Below are 17,345 nucleotides of genomic sequence, written 5' to 3'. Positions count from 1 at the left end.
CCTGCACCCTCCACCTACACCCTCCACCTACACCTTCCACCTACACCCTCCACCTGCACCCTCCGCCTGCACCCTCCACCTGCACCCTCCACCTACACCCTCCGCCTGTACCCTCCGCCTGCACCCTCCGCCTGCACCCTCCACCTGCACCCTCCACCTGCACCCTCCACCTGCACCCCACCTACACCCTCTACCTGCACCCTCTGCCTGCACCCTCCACCTGCACCCTCCACCTACACCCTCCGCCTGCACCCTCCGCCTGCACCCTCCGCCTGCACCCTCCACCTGCACCCTCCACCTGCACTCCACCTGCACCCTACATGTTTCTTACCTGGTGCAGTGGGGATAGGACCTGGTGGTTCCAGGGGGGTGGGACCAGGTGGTTCCAGGGGATGAGACCAGGAGGTGCCAGAGGACGGAACTGGGAGGGCCAGAAGAAAGGGTCTGGCTTGGGCAGGGGTTGGTGAGGTCCCTCTGCCTTCTGGGTGGGGAAGTATTTTGCAGGTGACAGAGAAGAAGGAACCCGGGGTGTGGTGTGGGGATGCTGGGGGCTTGAGCAAAAGACGTTAGGTGTTTAAGTTGGTTGAACTCCTTTCCGCTGCAGGCTCCTTTTTTCCCATTTTTCCCTTTCCCTTTTCTCTTTGGCCACCCGGACACATCGTTTGGCCCTGAAGGTGAGCGTTTCTGCCCGTTGGTCCAGCGAGGAGTTTCAGGGCCCTGCAGTGTTCTGTGGTGACTCCTTTCACAGACTCACAGGGTAGGCGCTTCTCTGCGTGGGAGAAGCACCTGCCACAGCTCTCATTTCATACTTTTCACTTATTTACTGTCCAGTGTGAAATTAGCATGGAGGAAACAGGGTGAGGTGGTTTGTTTTTGACGGCGTCACGTGCCGCACGGTGCCTCCCGGGACCCGCTTATCTCCTAACCGCAGGTTTGTGCCTTTCGACTGCAGTCACCATTTCCTTTTAATATTGATAGTTTATTTAGTGTTTTTATATATAATGTATGCAAAACAGAGGTAGACATAGAGGATTTTACTACCATTTGACAACAATTTAATTTCAGGGTTTTTTCCCCCTAAAAAAGTTTTTTAAAGAAAGTCACTGTCTAGTGACTTGGGTTTATGGCACATACAGTGTTTTGGTCCTTAAAAAGTGAATTCAGCTGACTTTTCTTTTTTTCTTTTAAAAGTTCCCATGAGAAGTCTTATTGTTTGTGATGTGAAAGCACTTGTGTCAGCCCATCTTGGCGTCCCCTCCCGCCCTCCCTGGTCTGGAAGAAATGCTCATGACCAGGCGGCGTGAGTAACTCAGGGCCTAGATGCTGCGTGCGGACAGCATGTGGCCTGCCAGGCGGGTGGTAACGTGGATGGAGCCGTTACTGCACGTGAACGGGGACGGCCATGTTACAGGCGCCCTCCCAGGGGTCGGATTTGCCACCACGAGTTCATTTTCTTGGTGGATTTCTAAGTCCATGGTAAAGGTCTTTAAGATGTGGACAGTGTTCCTTCCTTCCTTCCTTCTCTTTCCCTTCCCAAACTGTGAGTTGCAGGTCCCATAAAAGAAAATCAAGGCCACTGACCCAAAAGCCTAAAGACAGGTATTATTTCTTCCCAGTAAAAAGGCCGACCAGGGGCTGGCCCCGTGGCCGAGTGGTTAAGTTCGCGCGCTCCGCTGCAGGCGGCCCAGTGTTTCGTTGGTTCGAATCCTGGGCGCGGACATGGCACTGCTCATCAAACCATGCTGAGGCAGCGTCCCACATGCCACAGCTAGAGGAACCCACAACGAAGAATACACAACTATGTACCGGGGGGGCTTTGGGGAGAAAAAGGAAAAAATAAAATCTTTAAAAAAAAAAAAAAGGCTGACCAGCCGCACAGCGGAGGTGACTTGATCAGCGTCCGGCTGCCCAGCCCGGGGCCTTGCGTGGCTTCTGCCCTTGCTCAGGGCTGTGGAAGTCATTTTGCTAGTAGTCAGTGTTAACGCTGTAATTTACGTTCTCTTAACCCCCAGAAAGCGAAGTGAAATACGACACTAACAACAACGAAGAGGAGGATGGAGAGCTGTTCGATTTTGACAGCGGAGATGAGATTCCAGAAGCAGACAGGCAAGCCCCGGGCGCCCCCACGGAGAGCAACGCAGGAGCCGCCTCCGAGGCCAGTGCTGCCCCTGAAGCCACTGCCGCCACCGGGGCCACTGCCGCCACCGGCGCCAATGCCACCACCGGGGCCAATGCCACTGCCGGGGCCAATGCCACTGCCGAGGCCAATGCCACCGCCGAGGCCAGCGCCACCGCCGAGGCCAACGCCAGGGCCGACACCGGCTCAGGTAAGTCCTCGGGTCGCCACGGCGCCCAGGCGGCTCCCTGACTCCCTCCCTCGTGCTGCGTGGGACCCTCCTGGGGACAGTGGGTGTCCAGGAGCGAGGGATCTGTGACGTTTCTGTGATGCCGTGGGAACCGAAATGACCTACTTAGATTTGGCCAGGTTTCTTTATCTGTACTGTTTTCCATTGATCTTCAGTCTCGCCCACCTCCCTCTCTGTTTACATTTTGGAGGGAACAGGTGTCGCTATTGTACAGTAAAAATGGCCTCAGCAGCATATCCCTCTGTTACAGGAAATACTGTTGAAAATGATGCTGTTTGAGTTGCAGTAGTTTGGAGGTGAGGTTGGCTGTCTTCCTTCACTGACCGGAGGGACCAGCCTTGCCTTTCTTCTAACAAAAACCTTTCTTCCTGGTTAGTGATTCCTGTCCGTCTGGCGGCTTCTGCCTGACTCGTCTTGTTAGCCGAGCCGTCCTGGGAGCTGCCGGTCCATGGGCACCACCTGCCCCCGGAGGTGGTCCCGCCGATGTGCCATTGTCCACCCTTCCCCAGAGGGAGATGCTCCCAGCACGCTCCCCCTAAGGCCCATGGGATCTGGCGTCTCTAGGGCGACCCGGCGTTGCATGGATGGGGGCTCCGGGGGGCTCCCCACGTCCTTGTTGGCTCCGCCCCAGGAGAGCATGCAGGCCGTGCCCTTGATGGCTGTGTTTGCCTCCAGGAGGTGAAAGCGGGTCAGGAACAGACACAGCTGCACCGGTGGAGCCGACTAAACTTGTGGCCCCAACCAGAGTCAACCCCTACTCCGTCATTGACATCACGCCCTTCCAGGAAGACCAGCCCCCACCCCCAGACCCGGAGGCCGAGGACGAGAGCGTGAGCCTGCACGTGCCCAGCGGGTACTCGGTGCCCGTGCCCTGCGGCTACGCCGTGCCCTGCAGCCTGCCCCTGCTCCTGCCGGCCTACTCCAGCCCCGTCATCATCCGTGCCACGTCTCTGGACGAAGAAGGTAGTTCTCCTCCTGTCTCCGTACCACCGCGAGCGCCCCGTCGGCTTCATAAGCCTGTGCCTCCTCTCTCTTCTCGTCTCCCCGGGTCCTTAGATGTCGGTTTTCCAAGTTGGGAAATGAGCCCCGTGACAGGAGCAACAACCAAGGAAAGTGTGAGGTTGTTGTTTGCGGTGATGTCCCATCTGGAACGTGTTAGCGCATCTTGTCAGGGAAGATGTGTGTGAACGTTACCCCGCATCCCAGCCTCCCCACCCCCCGGTGCTCCCAAACCTTGTGCATTTTGTCGGCAGGGTGTTTATCACGTTTTATTCCAAATCATGGTTACGTATGTGTGTGCTTTTGTGTGATCTGCTGGTCCGTGAGCTGCAGGCTCTTTGAGGTCAGCCCCTCTGCTGGGGTCTTCGTTCACGGGAACCAAGGGGAGGGACTCAGAAGGCTCTCTGTCGTCCCCCCCCCCCCCCGACGTCTTTCTTCTTTGAGAGCAGAGACCTGGGAGGTGTGTAGCCAGCACATTGAGAAGCTGTGCATGGAGGCAAAGTCTGCGAGAATCAGAGTTTTCAGGAAACCAGCCGCACACAGGGAGGGGAGGTGCAGGGGTTTACTGGCCTCGCGACAAGGTAGTGTGCCCCCACCCCTGCTGACCCCACTGCAAAAGCATCAGGAGGAGCCGCTGTCCTGGAGCCAGGACCCTGGTGCCCGTGGCTGCGTCCTCGCCACGGTGTCCTTGGTCTATGATGGGCTGTTGGCTTGAGTCACCGCCTTCCCCTCTCCTTAGTGAGAAGGGGCTGACGTGCAGTGTAGAACAGCGTGGTTTGAGAAGCTCGCTCTGTCATCTTTACGGATGACACTTGGCACTATTGTTTTGCTCCCAGCTCTTTTTGCAAAACTTAATTTTTTTAGGCTTGAAAGTACGGTCTGAATGGGCCCCCAGATTCCTGTGTTGAAACCTGACCCCCATGTGATGGCGTTAGGAGGTGGGGCCTTTGGGACGTGGTGAGGTGATAGGGTGGAGCCCCCAGGATGGGATGAGTGTCCTTATAAGAGAGACCCCACAGAGCTCCCTCGACCCTCCCCCATGTGAGGACGTAGGGAGAAGATGCCGTCTGAGACGGGAAGACGGCCTCGCCAGAAGGTGACCATGCTGGCACCTGATCTGACTTCCAGCCTCAATGACTGAGCAATTCGTGTCTGTGGTTCATGAGCCCCCGTCTGTGGTGTCCTGTTAGAGCAGCTGGTGTGGACGAAGACAGACAGTGTGCAAGAGTTACTGTTCTCCGGGGTGAGGCCGTGGGCACCTGCCATCGCCCCTGCAGGTCCCAGTGCCAAGAGGGCTCCTGAAATACGAGCCGGGCCCTTGCTTGGCAGAGCGCAGCGGGTTCTGCTCGGAGCGGCCCTCCCGGGCTGTGTTCCTCCTGTTCTCGCCTGAGTCTGTTTCTCCGTCGTCTGTCCCAGGACACCCCGTACGAGATGTTGCCATGGACGAGAGTCGCACCTAGGGCAGTGGCTCTCAGACACGGAATCCTGATTTATCTTTGTGTGAGATCTCAGAAAAAGGGTCTCTCTTTCTCAGTCAGTAACAATTGAGATAAACAGTCTTCTTTCAAGAAAAATGTGGTTTTATGTTTTGGAAACCACAGAGGTTTTAGGGTAGATGTTCTCCCATATGTTTTCCTGTTGTGATTGGCAGTCATCCTGGAAATTTACCGCGATCAACAATACTGTTCTTATTCTGTAGCTGTAAAGAGCAAGGACAGTCACAAATAAGGAAGTGTGGATTTAAGGAGATAGTGTGCTTAGGAAAACATACTGATTTTATAGTAATTTGGCTATTTTAAAAAATAAATGGCCAAATAATTAAACTTTTATTTAAAGTAATTTATTTAAAAATAGTTTAGCATTATTTTAAAGACGTTTGCTTATTTTTGTGCCATCAACCCAGAACTGTTAATGAGACTCTAACTAAACCCTGTGGTATGTCCCCAAATCAGGGACAAGCGTGTCCGCGTCTGTCTTTGAGCCTTTGAAGAGAAACGAGGTGGTGGAGAACATGTGGACTTTGGGGGGAGGCCAGGGGTCGGAGCCAGGACCTGCGCTGTGGCCTGTGGGCAGGGCTGCGGGCTGTGGGGGGCGCATGTCCCAGCCTCCCCTGCACATGGGGCGCCCCACCACAAGTGAGAGCCTGGACATACGGAAACAGTTGGAACCTGTTGTTTTCCCCACTGCCCAAAACCAATTCTGAAAAATGGCTTTGGGGGTCCTGCTTCTGTTTGTTAGGACGGAATGTCCAGGGGCCAGACCCAGGGTGGTCTGCTGCGTGGAGGGAGCTTCTGGTTCCTCCCAGAGCACTGAGAGAGGAGCAGTTACTGTGTCCGGTGGGAGCACTTCCTCCTGAGCTGCTCGTCTTCCGCCCTCTCCTTCTCGAAGGTGTTGTGTGTCAGCAGACGCTAGATGTGGGCCCTGCGGTGGACGGGCGGTGAGAGAAGGCGTGTGCTGTGCATTTACGGACAGGAGGCCCCTGACGCAGCTGCAGGGAGAACAAGTTGCTGTGGGAGGAGTCTTTGCTGCCCATCAGCAGGTTCCTTCTTCATCGACTTTGTGGAGTGTTTCCGTCTGTCCGGGGTCATGCAGGTTACTCTTTGGGGCTGTGGAGGACGGTGGAAGAGCAGTCGTTGGAGCGGGCAGGTGTGAGTTCAGATCCTGGCTCTGTGCCTGACCTGCCGTGGTCCTTGGGATGATTGCTAACTTTCAGGGACCTTGAGAACTGCACGGGTTAATGCCTGTGCGCTGCCTGCTGCGCTGCCCGGCACACCCTGCTCTGAGTCACGCGTGTCTGTTATGTAATTCATTGGGATCCAGACACCATTCCCGTGGGTGAGATCTCCCAGCTCATTGCAGCCAGTCCAGCTCTCCTGGACGTCGAGTCAGTCGGGGAGCAGTTTGAAAGTGGTCAGGAACGATTGCTTGGCCTAAAATAAATCCCTCTAAAGGGCTTTCTGTGGACAGCTTTGCCCGCGTACCTGTTAACAGCCAGTTGCTAGTTCTGAGCTCATCACTCCGCTTGGTAAACCAGAACCAGAGAAGAAGAGCAGTCAGACTGGACGTGAGACGGACCCTGAGTGTGCATGTGCATGCATGTGAGTGTGTATGTCATTCGTATGTGTAAGAGTGTATATGCATGAGGATGTATACATGTGTATGTGTGTAAGCGTGCCTGCACTTGTGTGCACGTGTGAATGAGTCTGTAAATGTTTCGTTCTCAAATATCACAAACTTAACTGTTTCTCCCTTGAAGCTCTTTTTTTTTTTTTAAAGATTTTATTTTTTTTCCTTTTTCTCCCAAAGTCCCCCAGTACATAGTTGTATATTCTTTGTTGTGGGTCCTTCTAGTTGTGGCATGTGGGACGCTGCCTCAGCGTGGTTTGATGAGTGATGCCATGTCTGCGCCCAGGATTCGAACCAATGAAACACTGGGCCGCCTGCAGCGGAGCGCGCGAACTTAACCACTTGGCCACGGGGCCAGCCCCCCTTGAAACTCTTTTGAGATTGCCACACAGACACACTTTCAAATAAATCGCACTTGTAAATTAGTATAAAAACTCAAGAAATGGGAGAGAACACGATGTTTCTTTTTAGCTCTGGCTTGGTTGGTTTGGGGACCATTTCGTTTCCGCCTGTTTCATAAGGCCTTTGGATGTTGCTCTTTGGTGTGATCCCATTTTGAATACATTTTATCTAAAAGCCAAAAAATCTTGAATCTGTCAGTTAGTCCTCTTTATGCTAAGATAAACCTGTTGATAAGAAAGGAAAATATGAGACCATTTTAAGGATGAAAATCAGCTTCCTAACCACTTTTGTCAGGCATAAAACAATGTGAATCTTTTCTCTCTCCCAGCAGAAACCCAGGACGTCGCAGAAGACAGCCAGTTTAATTCTCTAAGTTCCGAGGATCCTCCAAACAGGTATCTTTATCCATCTTACACGGCTCCTCTGAGCTCGTGACCTTTTCCTGAAATACCCAGGGTAGTGCTTCCGGGCGCTCGCCTGCCCTCCCTCTGCTCGCTGGGGTCTCACGCCCAGCCCTGTCCCGGCCCCTCAGCCTTTCTGTCTCCTGTACACTCTGCCCTGTCGCCCAGGGCCCCCCAAATCAGGTTCTCCCCAACCCCAGGGCTCTGCCAAGTGTCAATGTTCCGTTTGGGAAAAGAGAAGCTGTGAGCCCACAGCCGGACAGAACCGGAAGATGGGTCTGCCTCCTGTGCACACTCAGTATGCCTTAGCATCGAAAAGGTTCTCAGAATCCTTCAGTCGGAAAAAAAAAAAAGGGTTTTGATTTTGTCTAACCCAGGTTTCATCTAGAATCCCCCAGCTAATTTGGTCATCAGCCTTTCTTTCATGTTCCTGGCCTTCGCGAATGTGATTTCATCTGCTTCAAATGCCCAGGAAAATCCCATTCCCCAGGCAAACTCCTGCCTACCCTTCAAAACCCAGCTTAAGTGTCTCGTTTCATAAACTCCCCTCATCCATGCTCCCAGAGCTGGGTGTGCACCTGTGTTGTAACTGTCGCTTTGTGCTCTCCTGTGCTCTCCTGTGTCCCTTTCTGCTGCTGGACTAAGATTGCTTCAGAGGCAAAGACCAGGGTGACCAAGTCTTAGAGCATCTACCACCGAGTGTGGCAGTGTGCTGGGCGCCTGGCAGGCGTGTCTGTTCTTTGTCTTTAAGCAGCCTTATGGAGACGTAATTCACCTGTTTAAAGTGTACTGTTCTATGGTTTTTGGTATATCGCATTATTCATTTTAAAATTGTGGTAAAAATATGTAAATAAAGTTTGCCATTTTAACCATTTTTAAGTGTAAGATTCAGTGGTGTTAAATACGTTTACAGTGTTCTGCAACCATCACCACTGTCTGCTTTCCACGCTTTTTCATCTTCCCAGTGGAAACTACCCGTTATGTAATCCCCACCATCCCCCTCCCTGAGCCCTGGGTAGCCCCTGTTGTGCATTCTGTCTCTGAGATTTGCCTATTCCAGGTAACTCATGTAATTGGACTCCTACGATACTTGTCCTTTTGTGACTGGCTTATTTAACTTAGCATAGTGTCCTCAGGTTCATCCATATTGTAGCATGTGTCACAGTTTCCTTCCCTTTTAAGGCTGAATGATATTCCATGGCATGCATACAATGTGTTTTGCTTGTTCATTCATCTGTTGATGGGCACCTGGTTTGTTTCCACTGTTTGGCTGTCACGAATAATGCTGCTTTGAACATTGGCGTGCAAGCATCTGTTCAAGTGCCTGCTCTCCGTTCCTTTAGCTGTATAGCTGGGAGTGGAATTGCTAGGTCATATGACAATTCTGTGTCTAACTTTCTGAGGAACAGCCAAACTTGTCCACAGTGGCCGCACCATTTTACATTCCCACTAGCAATGAACGGGTTTCTCCGTGAGCTCCCCAAACTTGTTTTGGGCTTTTTACAGTTACTGTAGCCGTCCTAGCGAGTGTGACACGGGTTCTGCATGGGGTCTGATTTGCATTTCCTTGATGACTAGTGATGTTGAGCATCTTTCCCCTGCTTGTTGGTCGTTTGTATGTCATCTTTGGAGAAATGTCACTCAAGTCCTTTGCCCGTTTTTGAGTTGGGTTTTTTTGTTGTTGTTGAGTCTTATATAGTCTTATATAGTCTTAATATTAATTTCTTATCAGACACCTGATTTGCGAATGTTTTCTCCCGTTCTGTGGGTTGTCTTACTCTCTCGATAGTGTCCTTTGATGAACAAAAGTTTTTAATTTTAATGAAGTCGTTTGTCTGTTTTTTTCCTCCATTGTCTGTGCTTGTGGTGTTGTACCCAATGACTCATTGACGAGCCCAGTGTCGTGAAGCTGTTTAGCTGTGTGTTCTTCTAAGAGTTCTGTGGTTTCAGCTCCTTGGTTGTTCTAGGCGGTCTACGGTGCGTTCACGCCCTCTGCCTCCTTGTTGGTCCCTGCCTGCTTGTTCTGTCCATTACTGAAAGTGCTCTGTTGAGGTCTCCAGCTATTCTTGGAAAGCTGTCTATTTCTCCCTTCAATTCTCTGCATTTTTGCTTCATGTATTTTGGGGCCCCTTGTTAGTTGCGTGTATGTTTATAATTGTTATAGCTTCTTGCTGTGTTGAACCTTTAATCAACATATAACCTTCTTCTTTGTCTTCTGTAACCTTTTTTGATTTAAACTCTATTTTGTCTGACTGAGTTTTACCAAGTCTTAGAATATTTACCACCCGGCTTGGCAGTGCGTTTACTGCGTGGCAGGTGTTTTATTATTTTTTCCGTTTACTGGACATTTATCGAGTGCCTGCCACATGCTGGACGTCGGGTAAGACAGTAAGTCCCCCAGTCTTGGTGCTGTTGTCCTTCTTGCCGTAGCAGTGGGGCAGAGGGAGAGTCATGAGATGCTCACAGTGATGAGTCGGTGATCACTGTCGGAGATCATGACTCTGAAAGAAGGGAGTGTGGCTCCGTGAGCACCTGTGACCGAAAGACCTCTCCTGGGCTGAGAGGTCGGGTTCTCTCACGGTTTCTCAGGAATAAATGAACGGACGAATGAATTTCCCTAGAAGGTAAACTTCTCATCCTTTTTCTTGCCCTCTCCCCGACCGAACCTTCCTGTCCAGCCTCCCCTCCCGGGACTCCCTCAGGAGGGTCCCCTGGTCCTGGGAGCTCTTTGCCGCTGTTCTTCCCTCTGTCCAGGTTATCATCTCCCTTATCCATCACCTGTCCGTGTTTCAAAGCGCGAATCCCCCCAGGTGTGGAATCCTGTCTGTGTTGTACAGACAGAAGGCGGGGACTCTGTTTGTCTGTGGGAGGGAGGTGATCGCTTTCCCGCGCGCAGCGTGGCAGCCGGATGGATGGCATTGCCCCCTGCAGTCTCGATGAAGACCTCAGCTTGGGTGGTGTGGGCCGTGTCACCCAGAGGGCCTGCGCTGGCTCGTGCACGTCTGCGGGAGCCCGCCGTCTCCCCAGCGCGGTGTCTGGCTCTGTTCCCCTCCGTACCTGGCGCTCAGCTGGAGCAGCCGGCCAGGGGGCCAGCCGGGTCCTCTCTCACGAGTCCTTGCCGGGCTGTTGTTTCCACGCTCACGTAGCTTTTCCCTCAGTCCTTAAGGCACCTGGGAAGGTATTAATGTCGCCTTATGTGCATTCCTCTAAGAAACGCATAGGTTCTGTGGGGAAAAGTACTCGACAGGCATTTTCTGCCTGTTTACCCACAGAGTGATGTCGCAAAGCAGATCGACCCAAGACCCTGATTAGAAATTGAAAGTCTGTATGTAACTAAAGATGGACGGATTGTTGTCATTGTAATTAAAACTTACTGCGAAAAATATATCCATTGAAAGGATGATTTTTTTTAGAAGGAAAAGAATATAAAATGAAGTGAGATGGTAACCTCAAATGATTTCCTAAAGTAGGATGTATTTTAAACATATGGGAGCATTCAGGAATAAAGTACTGTTCACATTTGCTTCAGATTTTCTTTTCTCTTACTTTTTTGGGTAATTTTTTATTTTGAGATAATTTTAAACTTAAGAGCAAGAATACTGCTTTTTTAAAAACCGTGGTAAGTTCTTTGATTAAGTACGAGGACCGGTTGTAGCTTGTTTTGTTTCATATGAGAAGCAGCACGTCATGTCGCACATCCTTGAATAGCGGAAGTGTCCATCATCTGGAAAGTTTCACAACCTTTGCTCTTTTTCCTCTCCTGAAGTCTTGCAAATATTTCACTGCTCATTAGAGCTTACAGCAAAAAAAATAATAAAAGAGAGAGTGTCCACTGCTGTGACACCCTCCATCTGTGTCACTTGCTCTGAAATGTTGCATTGTGTGTCACGTAGCTCAGTATTAGTGTTTCTTTTTTATATATACGTCTTCCCGTGTTTACGTCTAGATGCTTACCCCCGTTCCGGTGTCTTCCTTCGAGTCGAGGTACACCGCTCTCAGTTTTTCCTTATGAGGTGCTCCCATAGGTGGGAGGCCTGACTCACCTCTGTGCTCGTGTTGTCTGCTGCCCTGCCTCTCACAGGCACGATGCTCTGTTTGTTGAACGATTCAGATTTGCTATTCTTCTGAAGGAAGCCTTCCGCTGGCTGCCCTGTGCCTGCAGGGGGGCATCCGGACCCCTGTTTGGAGGGGACTCTGTGGCTTGGCCCCCTGGCCATTGCACTGTGAGCATATCGCTGGTTGAGTCTAGAGCATCCTTTATTTCTGGTGGTCTCATGTCTCTTTCTCTCACTGACCTGTCTCTGGAGGCAAGAAGGCCCCTCTCTCCCTGGGGTGTGTCTGCAGTCTGGCATCGTGGGTGGCACATGATGGGCCCTCAAGAAGGTCTGCTGGGAAAACAGAAGACCATTCAGGCCCATGGAGCAGGGACTCTGTGCCTTCACATTCCTGGTGTGACAGACACACTGCTGTGCACGGGGTGGGCGTTCAGAGGCACGTCTTTGTGATCAGTTATGAATGAAAATTGGGACTGGATATGTGTTGAGAAGCCAGAGCTGGTGGATTGAATTAAGGATACGCAGATGATGACCTGTTGAATGAGGGGGCACCTGCCACCCCCACAGGGCAGCAGGTGGCTCCCTCAGCATCCGAGTGCCCACCTGGGGGAAGTGAAACCCATAGGCTGTTCTGATTGAAGCCGCAGTTTCAGTACACTCGCACAAAGGAGGTAGAGTCCAGATTTATTACTCGCAGAGCCCAGAAAGGGGGGGATGGGTAATGAGCCGGGGGAAGGGCTGTCCTCCATCCCAGGTCACGAGCCAGCAGGAGATGGAGCAGGGGAGCAAGCACCTGTTACTTACAAGGTGGTTGGGGCAGAGGTCACTAACTTTTCACAGGCTCAACTCTCAGTGGTCATTTTTTTTTGGTGAGGAAGATTGGCTCTGAGCTAACATCTGTGCCAGTCTTCCTCTATTTTGTATGTGGGATGCTGCCACAGCATGGCTTGATGAGTGGTGTGTAGGTCTGTGCCCGGGATCCGAACCCGCGACCCCCAGCCGCTGAAGTGGAGCACATGAACTTAACCACTACACCACCAGGCTGGCCCCTCTCAGTGGTTATTTTAAAAGGGGCTCTGGGAAAAGCAGCAGGAACATGGGGCCGTCATCTGAAGCTCAGGTCCTTATCTCAGGGTGTGAGCAGGGTTTTCAGACTGTGAACTGCTGAGGCAGCAGCTCAGAAAACCTAAAGTTGTTTTTCTCATCACAGTATGTCCCATAGCGACGTCTGGGAAAATACACAGTCTGAACTCACAGCGTGTGTGTGCTTTGGGGACATTGAGCAGCCCAGTGACCGAAGGATTCTCAGTATTCTGACTTTATGGTTTGTTTTCTTAAAGTGAAGATCGAGGCCATAAAGAAGACAGCGCCCTCGCCCGATGGGTTGCAGATCCGGCCAATACCGCGTGGATGGAAAGTACGTACCGCCCCCCGCCAGGACTGGACGGGCCGTCCTGGAGTCCTCTCGGCGCTCAGTGTGGGCATTGTCCCCCGAGGGACGGCGTGCTCTGTTAGGCTCTGCTCACTATCCAATGACCTGTGTCATGTCTATAACTTCTAAGATATATTCCTTTGCCTGAGTATTAACCAGAGCTGACTGTGGAAGTGCCTCCCCAGGGCTCTCTCTTCCTCTGTCGGTTATTTCCACTCCCTCCAGACAGCACGTATCTCTTCCCGATGGTTCCTTTCTGGCACAGGTTCTGGTTTTTGTCATAAGTCGTAGATCTGGGGAACTGGTCTTCTGACCCCAGCCCACAATGAGCAGGTCACGCCCAGGCATTGACAGAGCCTTCTTCCTTGTGATCCCCCAGTGAGATACTTCTTTGTGGCGCCGTCCTTGAAGATTGGGTGAGTGGTTGGTTAAGCCAACCTGCCGACCAGATGGCATTCTAGACCTTCTAATCCACGTGGTTGAGAAAGCTGAACTAGTTTTAGCTAGACTTGTTTTTTAATTTTTTTTTTTTTGAGGAAGATTAGCCCTGAGCTACCATCTGCCTCTAATCCTCCTCTTTTTTGCTGAGGAAGACTGGCCCTGATCTAACATCTGTACCCATCTTCCTCTATTTTATATATGGACACTTGCCACAGCATGGCCTGATGAGCAGTGTTTAGGTCCACACCCAGGATCCAAATTGGTGACTCCAGGCTGCTGAAGTGGGGCACGCAAACTTAACCACTGTGCCACCATACCAGCCCCCTTTTATAATTTTTAAAAGAAAAATAAAGATTGCTTTTCTAGTTGTCCCTTTCTTACCTTCTGGCTCACTAATTTCTGTGCAGTCGTTTTATAGGATTGACTACAAGGTGGAACCACTTTAGCTATCTCCTGCTTATCAAATTGTCTTCTGAAATGTTTCATTATGGTTTTAATTGTCACATTGTCAAAACAGAGAACTTAGCGTAATTAGGTGATTCTGTTAGGAGGCTGTCAAATCAGGGTCGTTACAGGATTAAATTATTGTCTTGCTGTTCTCTAGCAATTTTATTTCCAAGGTGAAATTTTCCTGAATTTCTCCTATTACTCATTTTTGTTCTCCAGATGACAGTTAATTAGATTAAGGGTATTTGAAAGTAAGCTCTGTAAACCCGCATCCCCTCACCGTTATCTCCAGGGGTGGGAATAGTTGCTGTGCTTGCACTTAATGGATCTTATCCCAAAGAAGCGAGCGTCTGCCCTATGGGAGCTTGACGGCAGCAAGCGAGGAAGGCTGTCCCTGAATGTGCGCTTCCTGGTGACGGGGTGGGGACCAGGGCTCCAGGTCGGAGGAAGCCTTGAGCGGCGTTTGTCTCGCTTGCTCTGGCACGTTGCTGGTGAGCAGCCACTGCTGTGGTTTTCACGCTAAGACGGTGGTGTGCTTGACTCTGAGAGCAGGGCCTCTCATGCTTAATGAGCTCCAGCTCGGCGCTGCTCGCTCACACCCTGCCTAACACGGTGCCCTCGAGGGTTTTGCCCTGGGAGGACGCCCTGCTTTTTTTTTTTTTTTTAAGAAAACTTGTGAGAATTTCAGGGGACGCTCACGTTCCACCTAATACAGTTTGAGAGACTTGTCCTAAAATTTCAACATTTTTATTCTTGCGTGTGCCTGCTGTTCATGCCCAGTGGTGAGGACGTTAGTGGTTTCCCACTTACATAGCACCAGCCGAGCCGTCCCGTTATTTCTGAAACGCTGTGCAACACTTTCGATTTCTTGTTTATCAGAACACGTTAAGTTTATAAACTTAAAAATGTTGATGAAAGAGCCGTATAGAGATGTGTAACTGAACACGAAGTAATGGAACAAATTGTCCTGGAAACCGACAGACTGCCTGTTGCAGATATTTCACAACTGGTCCATTTAGGGGGATAGCTTTCAATCCCAAGAAAACGGCCTACTAAGGATGCTTATGTTTTGGTAAGGTACCGTTAACTGCTCTGGGAACTAACTTTTTGAATAATTATAACATCGTAGGAGACAATGGCCCCATGAAATGTAAATTGCCCTCTGTTGGTCTCGGTCAATTTTTAAAGTTTCTCCTCCTTTTATTTCAGATCCAGAAGAAGCCATTTACGATGATGTGCCAAGAGAAAATTCAGACTCTGAACCAGGTTTGATTTTGTCTGGAATTGAGTTTTAGGACATTTCATTTAGCAGTCTTTCTCTCTGGTTGTAAAAACGACTAGTTTGTGAAAACATACGCCTTAGATGCACAGCACATATGTTCTTTTTTTTAATGGATAATTTTAATTTTAATCCTTTATCTATCTTCTAGCATTTCTACATTGAACAGGAAAGATTATTATAATAAGAAAAAAATTATTAAAAAAGAATGAACAAAGGAAAAATAAAAATGAGCAAAAATTCATTTTGGGGTCTTACACATCCCCAGGCCTCACCCAGTTATGTTTTAAAATTCAAAACAACTTCATGTTTACAGATCACCATGATCCATTTAAGAAATGGAATCACAGGATTATGTTTTATTTATCTATATTACGATTAAGCCCATATGTTTTTGGAAGTTTTATAATGTCTCTTTCATAGTACGTGGTGGATACTGGTGTGTGCACGTATGTGTGTTTGCTGCTTGTATGACAACACTTGAAATAGGGTGATTTAAAGAAGCAGAAAGACTTAAAGACATGAAACGGTAAGAAACATGGAGGCTAGGAGTACCGGTGTGTGTGTAGTAAATGACATAAATGAGAGCACAGAAGAAGGAATTACTAAGAATTTTCTAGAATTAAAGACTTCAGTTCTCAGATTGTAGAAAGACAGATTCAGAGCAGAGTCGAGCATCGGTCCGTACCCAGCACGTACCGTGGAGACTGGCGAGCTCCATGTCCACAGTGAGCATCTTAAAAACAACAGGAGAGAAAGCACGATTGTCCACAAGGAAACTGTAACTGGGAAAAAACAGTGGGCTGGGAGACCCCAGGAAATATTCCCAAAGTGCTGACGGGGCATTTCGGCCTAGCTTTCCATATCCAGCGAGAGCATAATCCTTTAGAAAGAGAGACACAAAGGCAATGCCAGACGGAGATTGGGGGTTTTCCACTCGGACTCATTTCATGTCGTACTTCCAGGAAAGGAGGCTGCAGCTGATGGGAAGCGGGAAAGAGCAGTGAGCACGTAGGTGATGCGTTTGTGAATGAACCTAAAGCGTGTTAGCACAGCACCGGTGGCGTGGCTTCTTCCTAGAGCGTAACTGCAGGAGGAGCCGAAGCGCGAGGCAGTGGTAGCTGTGAATTACCGTTCGGGCTGAGGGTGGCCGGCCCTGAGCCTGCTGGAGTCTGTGCCGTTTTCAGGGGGAGGGTACTGGTACGGATTTTTTTCTTACTGTGGTAGGTCAGGTCTGCATTTTATGGGTAACCAGTAAAAGAAACAAAATAGACTATTTAAACTTCCAAACCAGTAGAGAAAAATGCAATCTGAAAATGTGAAATAAGAAAGCATGGCAAAACGTGTGAAAAAGATGGCAGAATTAGTTCAAATGTATTGGTACTTACGGTAGATATAAATTGGATCCAATTGCCAGGGAAAGAAATTCTCAGGTTGGATAAAATAGCAAAGCCAGCCCTGGATTCTAATGAGAGATGTAGAAGGGTACAGAACATTTGTAAGAAAGTGGAGGGAAAAAGATATATAAGGCCATTTCCCACCAAAATATAGCCAGAATAACCATAACAATATATTAAATTTTAGGCCCTAAAACTTGACTAGGTGTAAAGTCCTTCACGAGAGAGAGAGTGATAACAGTTCTAAACTTGCATGGATCTAACAACGTAGCCTCAGAACACGTAAAGCAAATTATGACTGAGATAAAATCAGGAATAGTTAAAGGTGTAATTGGAGCGGAAGATTTTAAGGAAGCTCTCTCCACTGTTAGGGATCCTGAATACAAAATTCATAGACTATAGAAGCACGTTATATGATGACCCTAAAGGACATATATAGAACCCTGAAGCTAAGAGTTTCAGAAAGCACATTTTTTTAAAACACATGGAGTAGTATTCCTCAAAGCAAATATTAACTCACGCCAAAGAATTGGTATTTAGGCCTCATTTCTTGATTTAAAAAACCCAATAAAATCGGTGAAGAATTAACACAAACATTTGAAAATTAAAAATAGCGCTACTGCCTAATTCATGGCCAAGGATGAAAACAGAACGGAAATTAGAAAATATTCTGGCTTGAATAATAAAATATTACATAAAAACTTACAGGATAGATTTAAAATAAGAAAGATTTATAGATATCATAACATATGTTAAATAAAAGATCGAAAAATAATTAGCTCAGCATCCATCTCAGTTTTACGGAAAAGCAGAATAAACGCAGAGAAAGGAGAGGAAGTAAATAATAATGATAAGAGTAAAAATGACAAGACAGAAAATAAACAAGAGAAAGAATTGGCAAAACCAAGGAGCAGTTCTCTGAAGAGAATACAGAAAGAGAAAAAAGAATGCAAAGGTTTCCTCTGGTAATACCAGGAAGAAAGATGCTGTTAGAGAGAGA

General features: G+C 49.1%; 1 protein-coding gene across 6 annotated transcripts in view; it reads left to right on the top strand.

Annotated features, from left to right (window-relative positions):
• Window positions 1-17,345, top strand: part of ARHGEF10 (Rho guanine nucleotide exchange factor 10) — a 130,592-nt gene that overhangs the window by 29,552 nt on the left and 83,695 nt on the right. For 5 of the 6 annotated variants that reach the window (XM_046648440.1, XM_046648443.1, XM_046648444.1 and 2 more), the window contains 5 exons: window positions 2,013-2,327; window positions 3,042-3,329; window positions 7,222-7,288; window positions 12,690-12,766; window positions 14,879-14,935. In XM_046648440.1, coding sequence (XP_046504396.1) covers window positions 2,013-2,327; window positions 3,042-3,329; window positions 7,222-7,288; window positions 12,690-12,766; window positions 14,879-14,935 — 804 coding nt within the window. The remainder of the gene's footprint in view (window positions 1-2,012; window positions 2,328-3,041; window positions 3,330-7,221; window positions 7,289-12,689; window positions 12,767-14,878; window positions 14,936-17,345) is intronic. The other variant, XM_046648442.1, reaches the window with a different exon arrangement.

This window comes from Equus quagga, chromosome 22, assembly GCF_021613505.1.
Source record: "Equus quagga isolate Etosha38 chromosome 22, UCLA_HA_Equagga_1.0, whole genome shotgun sequence".
Classification (NCBI taxonomy): domain Eukaryota; kingdom Metazoa; phylum Chordata; class Mammalia; order Perissodactyla; family Equidae; genus Equus; species Equus quagga.
The sequence above is the reverse complement of the archived record's forward strand: the minus strand, read 5'-3'. Positions and strand labels throughout refer to the sequence as shown.